The 9,148-nt window shown below is 39.7% G+C and overlaps 2 protein-coding genes across 2 annotated transcripts; both read right to left on the bottom strand.

Moving 5' to 3' along the window:
- Nucleotides 1-1,752: 1,752 nt before the first annotated feature.
- LOC117540168 (claudin-3-like) lies at nt 1,753-4,002 on the bottom strand. The gene has a single exon (XM_034206703.1). It carries the CDS (start codon nt 3,823-3,825, stop codon nt 3,175-3,177), a length of 651 nt encoding a protein of 216 aa, XP_034062594.1. The 5' UTR covers nt 3,826-4,002; the 3' UTR covers nt 1,753-3,174.
- Nucleotides 4,003-6,272: 2,270 nt separating this feature from the next.
- On the bottom strand, nt 6,273-8,494 carry LOC117540032 (claudin-4-like). The gene has a single exon (XM_034206445.1). It carries the CDS (start codon nt 8,051-8,053, stop codon nt 7,382-7,384), a length of 672 nt encoding a protein of 223 aa, XP_034062336.1. The 5' UTR covers nt 8,054-8,494; the 3' UTR covers nt 6,273-7,381.
- Nucleotides 8,495-9,148: the final 654 nt, after the last annotated feature.

A 9,148-nucleotide genomic window follows, 5' to 3' on the forward strand; every position in this document is an offset into this window, starting at 1 on the left:
TAATTTTGAAATACATATATATTGTAAGAGTGATTCATTCAAGCAAGAAGGATATTGCAGTTGACCTATACCTTAACGTTCCTAAATATTTAATTAAGCATGTATTTTAATTAAATTTGACATTGTTAGGTTATTGGACAGGGATTACATTGTTCATCCATTGTTCTTGTTTAGTTGATAAAGTGCAAACTAAAACAGAATAAAAGGACATTTGCTGCTACATGATATGTGTGCACACAAGAGTAAAATAGACACACAAATAAAAATGTCATAAAACGAAGGTCAGAGAAGTTGAAAAAGTTGCTATCATACATTAGCAAGAGCATTGAAGTGTGTTGACCAAAAGCTCTCTTGTATGGTATCAGTCAATCCAAAATACTGCTTATTTAAAATACAATGTGTTTTTTTACTTCTGCTTCACTGACACTTCTACTTTCTCTGGTGGACTTTGCTAGTGTGTGTGTCTGTGTGACCTTGACAAACATGTGTCTGGCCAATTTCCACCTTATTTGTTTTCATTAAAAAGACTTGGAAGATATTCATTGGGTTTCAAAAGGGTCTTAATATAAATGAATAGGGACACATTTTACATATTTATTTTTAGAAAAAGCCAGACTCTACTTAAATGACTTATTATTGTAAAATACCATTCTCTGTATCTTTTTTATATTCACTTTTTTCATATTCTATTCCAGTTAGTCTTTATTGTAATCGTTCACAACAGCTCCAATGTATCTGTAATGTATTTACATATATAATTACTTTGAAGACACATTAAGTCATAAAAGACAGCGCAAAGCTCCCAAATAAGAGATTTATCTATGAGGAAAATAATCTTCTCCTTCGAGGAAAAACACTTTCAAAATCGCACCGACATCTTACAAAACAACAACAGAACCATTCCAGTAACAGTGCTACAATAACCGTCTAATGATTGCAAGACACAGCTGCAGAGGCCACAACTCTGATTCTTGTTTTTGGCTCTGGTGGTGAAAAATATCTGATATCCCTTGATATTAAACTCTTGTTTAATGATTGTATTGTGCACACCCACACACACAAGCAACGTTATACATAAAGAAAACAAATGAGATTAAAAAGTGAAAAACAGAACATAACAAAACTGGCACAATAAAAGTGTTTGTATTACTGTTGGAATAAAGAGTTATCACTATAATATATAAATATTTTTGTCAATCACCTAATTTTAGAGATTATATTTGTATTTCAGTCTTCAAAGTAATCTTGAGTCATTTCGTCGTTTGGTGTCAGAGCACACAGTTGAGTCTCTTTTTACTTTCTGAGTCTGAAACTCCAAACCAAAACTTAATTTTCACCTGTTGTTTATGTAGGTTAGGAAAAACTACACAGCACACAGAGACAATAACACTGAATGAACACTTAGTGTAGTGTGTTATCCAAAAGCACATTTTTCTGTTGAATTGATCAACAATTGTTAAAAAACGCTTCCTTTTCTCTCTCATCTCATCCGCTAATTTTGCATTTTTAGTCTTTGGTCTATTGACCCATAATAAAGCCAACAGACAAACTTATTTGACAGTTGTATGTCAGCCGTACACATTGTTGGGCTGTTACCTGAGGCTAAATAAAGAAACCCAACTCCCAAAGCCCAACTCAACAGCTTTTTAACTATTTGATTAGGACTCAACCACGTTTGTTTTAGTAACGTATTCTTTGTTATGTGACTCCTGTATTCTTAGAGCGTTAATAAAGCAAGAAAAACCCCCCACATTATTCATAGTTTGACTTTTATTGACATTTCAACACGTTTCAATTCAAGCGCTATAAAACATTTGACAAAGCATTTTATATTATTTCGACAATATTTGAATTACGCTAAAGTAAAAAAATCTACTCAACTCATATACATCCTATTGATGTTGAAACAAACATCCTATAACAGCTGTAGTCCTGTTCCCTCAGACACACATACACACGCACGCACACACACACACACACACGCACGCACGCACGCACACACACACACACACACACGCACGCACACACACACACACACACACACACACACACACACACACACACACACACACACACACACACACACACACACACACACACACACACACACACACACACACACACAAGGTCGTTTGGCTCTTTGTTTGACACACAAAAGAAATAAAAATAAGATATATACAAAGTCAAATCTATTTGAAACACATAAGCACAATGAAGGAGCATTAGAATACATAACAAATACATTTTATTACAGAAATATATTATAAACTCACACATATGTTCATATACAAAAGTGATGGTAATTGAAACGATCTCCTCTATGTCACAAACAGACAAGGGAAACTATGAGGAACAAGATAAAGCTGTAACCTGGAGCCATATCGTGGATCCATCTTCAGTTTCAGTCTCAACAGAAACTCTCCTAAGCAAATAGTACATGCAAAACACACGCACGCACACACACGCACACACACGCACGCGCGCACACACACACACACACACACACACACGCACACACACACACACACACACACGCACACGCACACACACACGCACACGCACGCACACACACACACACACACACACACACACACACCACACACACACACACACACACACACACACACACACACACACACACACACACACACACACACACACTGAACAAATACACCACCAAATCCATGTAAAATGAGAGCTGGCTTTTCTTTGTCATTGCCAGTCACACACACACACACACACTATTTTAACTGTAGGTTTCAGTGAAATACAACACCAGCAGGCCTACAGATAATGACACACACACACAAAAAGCAAGCAGGTGTTTTCAGATTCACATAATGCCCCTTTAGCTTCAATATAAGAACATGTTGTCAGAAGGATGCAGTTTAAAATTTCCCAAGCATAAAGTTATATTTTACTGGACAACAGGCTTTAATGTGTCAGTACTGAAGCCTCAGACACTGCTGGATTAAAGCAGAGAACAGGTTATGTAAATGAACCAATCAAAGCAAAATGATCAACATTTGTACACACTTCTTCATCGCGGAGTCTTTTTGCAGGGGTTTACCCTGTAGTTTCAAACAGAAAAATACAACAAAGACCAACAAAAACACTCATATGTGCAACAAAAAATGATCCTACTTTCCACATCTATCTGTCAGGCACTTCTGTTCAAACATAGTCTTTCTTGTCATACCCTCCTCCTGTACTGGTGGTGCGCGGTGCGGAGTACGCCATCCTGGGTGGCTTGTACTTCTTCTCTCTTGGTGGGCAGCTGCTGCAAAGCAATGCCCCGCCAATCAGGAGCAAGGCGGCCGCGCCCCAGCCAATGTAGAGCGAGGCCCCAATCTCCCTCTTCTGTGCGCTGGTCAGGAGGGGGTTGTAGAAATCACGGATGACAACGCTGGCTGTCCAGGAGACGGGGATGAGGACCAGTAGGCCACCCATGACAAAGAAGATTCCAGAGATGATCATCACTTTGGCCTTGGCTCCCTCGTCTTCGATGCAGTTGGTGCACTTGGCGCCGACGATGGAGATCAAGACCCCAAGAATCCCGAGTATGATGGCGATGATCATCATGGCCCGGGAGGCCTGCAGCTCCTGAGGCAGGGCCAGCATGGAGTCGTACATCTTGCACTGCATCTGGCCCGTGCTCTGGGTCACACAGTTCATCCACAGGCCCTCCATGATGGTCTGAGCGGTGATGATGTTGGCACCGATGAAAGCCGTCACCCTCCACATTGGCAGAGCGCATGTCACTATTGCTAAGATAAAACCAATGACTCCAAGGGCAATGCCCACGATCTCCATGCCCATCGACATGCTGGCTCTCCGTGTGATGACAGAATTAAAACTGAACTACTGAGTCCATGGATTTTCCAACAAAGCTGTCAGTAAAGATCCTCCTTCTCTGTTCAGGTGTTCCTGCAAAGTGAGAGCACCTGTGAGAGGGTGTGATGAAGCTATGAGATGCTGCCACGGAAACACATCCTTTATAGCTCAAGGGAGTGGGAGGAGTCCCCCGGTGATGATGTCAACTGAAGGCAGTCTTCACAAATTAAAAACATATAATGGAGGAGGGGAGCTGGAGGCAGGGGGGAGAAGAGGGATGTGATGTTGGGAGGGTGTGTCTAAGGTTGGTGGGGGTTGGTCCCTGGTAAAATGGCAACCTCATCTCAAGGGAAGGAGAAGTTCTGTTTAAAATATTCACAAAAAAACAATTGTTATAGTTCCTTAAACATAAATACAGAGTTACATCGTACATGCCATGGTTAACCGTGCTTGAGAACAAAGAGGTAGCTTCAGGCTACTGTTGTGAGTAAGCATAGCAACACAAACACACACACAATGGTGCAAAAACACACTCAGGCTATAGACTTACTGTCTCATACTATTGAGCTTTGTTACTTCCTGGTTCCGGTCGTGTGGGTTTCTTAAACAGTGAGGATTCAGTGTTAGGAAAACAATCCCAAAAGCTCTGCTGGAAACCGGTATAACTGCACCCAGAGCAAATAGGAGCAAAGGGAAAACATAATAGGCCGATTCTCTGACACCTTGAGCATACAGAAAGCGTGATCTTCACAGTATCGGTTAAACCCTTTATTCTTTGACCATTTAATTCTGGGGAACACGTGGATGAGAATACTGTACAGAAACAAATACTGCACCTCATATCATTTGAATCCATGTTAGTACTCCAAGTGAGAACTTATTTCTAATTGAGAACATGTGAATTTGTATTTTTGGGTCAGAAATGATTTTTTGATTTTTTTAAATAGTTGAACATTTATTTTAATAAGCTAAATAGATATATGGTGTTAGACTTTTAGGCGAGTCATACTGTTATTTTACTGCACATAGGTTCATTTGTTACCAAATTAGACTCATAATGACACTTCATATTGACATGGTTTTGACAGGTGCAACATTTTAAAACAATTTGCTACACAATGTGCAACTTTTATCTTATTTGGAGACATCACTCCCCTCCATACCTAAATCTCAAGAGGCGACAACTGCTGATCCATAAAAGGCTGATACAAACTGGTATTCAAATCTCCTCACATAATGAATGGGGAGCCACAAATATTTATCTAAAAGATATAAAAGCAACATCACACGTAAACAATCCCAAGGCAGAACAACAGGGAGGCTCTGTTTGTCATTTAAACGTGTTTACGTAACAACATCTGTTGACCAGCTGCTTGTGGCACCTTAACAAAAGCTGGAACATTAACATAAATCGTATTGCTTCTGTTTTTGTTATAGTAAATATAAATGTCCTGTATCAAACCATGCAAGTTATCACTCCAGTGAAAGAATGCATCTTCAGTAACTAAGGCCTATGAGTTTAAATTATGAGATGGAGGTAACTCAGGATATTTACTCTCAAGTACGATTTTTAAGTATAATTTTGAGGTAGTTAAACTTAACTTCATACTCCTACTACTCTATATTTTAGGGATTTTGGAGGATTCATATTAATGATTTAATATATAGTCAAATAATAAATGATAAGGTCTTATAACAGGTTAACACAAGACTTTTTGGATCTCTGGGGGAAAATGTCCAGCAAAGTCATTCAAATGAGTAACACTTTTACCGGCTGCAAAATGTAATTGATGAACATATTAATTAATAAATCATTTAAATCAAATAATATAATAATCATTATTTAAACGTGTGCATGATGACTCTAGATTTGGTACTGAAAGTAAGCTATATTATATTTTGTGTTTATACTTAGTATTAATATTATTGCTGGACATTATTTAAAAAAAATAGTTAGTTAAAAAAACTTAAATTAAAAAGGTTTGTTCCGTGTTGTTCAGAGAAGCAGAAATAGGTCAGCTCTTATGTTCCTGTTGAAGAATTGAGGCGTTCTGCTGTACCTGAGCACAGCTGCTGGAACACAGAAATACTTTGACTATTCAAAACAGGAAAGAGCTGGTATCTGTGGTCAGACACTGAGTCAGACACCAGAATTGACATTTCATCACAGCAGAGTCTAAAAGGAAGTAAACCGTCACACGTAACGCTGAAGGTGACAACATCAACATATTCCTTTATGCAGTGGTCATAAAAGGTTAACAAATATCAAATCCAAGAAGGTTAGAACAAATGTAAAGGGATGAATGTGTTAAAATGACTTTTTGCCTTCTTTTGTCTTATGAATCCAAAATCTATTTTGGGCTGTGAAGGAAAGGAACCATTTTTATTTGAATTTTACTTTTGCTTATTGTAGTTGAACTTCTTTGATTTATCTGACAAGTACCTATTTAAGCCTATTGTTAAGACAGATATTCAAGCTCTTATTGTCTATAAAGTTGCAAGTTAAAACCTTTTTAGTGATTTTTTTTGTTTTTGTTTATGTATGACCCGGGAAATAATTGGCCACTCAAAAACCAAAAAACACTTTGATGGCACATTATGTTTTTTCTTTTACATGTTTTGAAATGTGACCCTTTTTTTCAAAGTGGATTAAAAAACGTATTCATAGCTTTAGTAAAAAAAACTATGATTTATTTCCGTTGAATGATTATCTTAATCCTTCTTAAATTGGACCAGAATAATTTAGGCTCAAATAATGTTTCACAGTGAATATATTTATCACTTTATTATTTAAGTTATTTTAATCATTTAAAAAACCATTTGCATTCTTAAAGTAAACTCAAAATGTTCTCTGATTATGGGCCAACATATGTTAATAAAACAAAACCCATGTTATATAAAAGCATAGACATTGTCTAAACACAGCCATATCATGTGAGAGAGATAGAAAATCACTGACATATCAAACATGATCATTTTACAAAACTTCTTTGTACAGTCCTTCGCCATGTTGACCTTGCTTTGGAGCCCAAATTGAGCTCCATTTTGCTCGACTAAATTATCAACAATGTCTTTACTTGCTTTACAATATTTGACAGTAGGATACCAGGTTTGTACACACTGGTCAGTACAATAAAGAACATTTATAACGTAAATGGTAAAGGAACAATAATAAATATACATGGGATAAAGTCTCCTCGTTGAACTGACCACATGAACAACTTTTTTAAACATTGGTAAAATCTTCTGAAACTTGATTTAGACCAATGGTATTTGTAAACAGTATCATCAAACATCTATATAGAGCTTCTATATCTATTTTTCCAAAACTCTAAAACCTATTTACACACATTATTGATCCTAAATGTCCTCAAACTGGTTTGTCTCTAATACTCTTTACTATTGAACAACTGCTTCTAGTTAAACTAAGACAATCAATATTTCCTTACATTTATGTACACATTGCCTTATAATGTGCACATGCAGGAAAAAAGTATAATGGAGGTCCCAATTCCTCCTTCTCTGCCCTCGGTCGTCTCCTCTTCCCTCACACGTAGTCCCTCCTGTTGTAGGAGCTGGGAGCGATTGACCTCGGTGCGGCGGAGTAGGCTATGCGACTCTGGGGGGGCATGCTGTACCTCGTCGGTTTATCTTCCCTCGGAGGGCAGCTGCAGCAGAGGATGGACCCTCCAATCAGCAGCAATGAGGCGGCGGCCCAGCCCAGATACAGCGCCGCCCCGATCTCCATCTTCTGACCGGAGTGAATCAGTGGGCTGTAGAACTCGATAATGATGGTGTGTGCGGACCAGGAAACTGGCACCAGCTGGGTCAGAGCTGCTGTGATGAACCCGCCACCAGAGGCAGCCATCACTCTGGCTTTTGCCCCTTCATCCTCGATGCAGTTGGTGCACTTTGCTCCCACCACAGATATGAGTAAAGCCACCACCCCCACGATGATGGACACGATGGTGAGAGCCCTGGCGGCCTGCAGGTCCTGAGGTAAGGCCAGCATGGAGTCGTACATCTTACACTGCATCTGCCCCGTGCTCTGGAAGACGCAGTTCATCCACAGGCCCTCCCAGTACACCTGCGCTGTGACAATGTTGGAGCCAATGAAGGCGGAGACCCTCCACATGGGCAAAGCACAGCTGGTCACACTCAGCACCACGCCGACCACCGACAGGATGACGCCCACCAGTTCAAGAGCCAAAGACACCATCGTCCACTCAGACAGAAGTGCCCTCTTTGAATCAAAAGTTCCTTTATCTGTCCTTCCTCTCTTCTTGGTTCCTCTTTATCAGATTTTCTTTCTCACGGTTTTCCTTCTCTTTCCCCCTCTTATTTTCCAGCAAGTATTAAAAGACCCTCTTGATTTTGCCCTCCTCTTTGTTGACTCGTCTTCCCACCAGGTACGACTCCTCAAGCTGTAGCTACTGCACCTGCTATTGAATACAGTGTCCTTTTGTCACGGTGTGCTTCCTCCTGCGTCTACGTGTCCACTCAGGCGTAGTATTCCTGCGTTCTGTTGGTTTTAAGGAGTTGATGACCCTTATCTTGGTATTGTTTTATTACCAAGTTGTCAGGCCCTCCTAAGCGATGACATCACATGTCAAAACCAAGCCAATCAGGCGAGTCCTGGGCTTCGGTCACATTTACAACCTGGGAGTGTTAGCGCTCGTTTGTGTGCGTTTTCAAATGAAGAGAAGTTTTATGGTTTAACCTTTTGCCCATGGTAGCTCTGGGTGTGTCTGCTTTATTGCTGTCAGTAGGTAATGAGTGGCCAAGCAGTGCTCATTATGTGGTAGATGGGTGACCACATCAACTTCTGAAACTCCAAACCAAAACGTAATGGTGTGTGTGCGTGTGTGTGTGTGTGTGTGTGTGTGTGTGTGTGTGTGTGTGTGTGTGTGTGTGTGTGTGTGTGTGTGTGTGTGTGTGTGTGTGTGTGTGTGTGTGTGTGTGTGTGTGTGTGTGTGTGTGTGTGTGTGTGTGTGTGTGTGTGTGTGTGTACGCATAGATTGGAATTATGTTTATGTAGCCCTTTGGCACATATCATATATTGGCAGGCTGTCTCCATTTGTTTTTTGTTAAATATTTGTTGTGATGTCCTAAAAGCCTCAACTAAAACATGATTTGACCAAATCCGTTTATATTGCAGTTTTCATAACACATACCATCTGCACTGAGTCACACATAAGACAGTAACATTTGAGTTAATGACAAACTAGAAAAAACTGGAACATATTTTAAGTGACTCCAGCCTCTGTGCAATACTTCAGTCTTTTTGTTTTCACGTACGGGAGTCTTTATGACG

Source organism: Gymnodraco acuticeps, unplaced genomic scaffold (genome assembly GCF_902827175.1).
Source record: "Gymnodraco acuticeps unplaced genomic scaffold, fGymAcu1.1, whole genome shotgun sequence".
In the NCBI taxonomy this organism is placed as follows: domain Eukaryota; kingdom Metazoa; phylum Chordata; class Actinopteri; order Perciformes; family Bathydraconidae; genus Gymnodraco; species Gymnodraco acuticeps.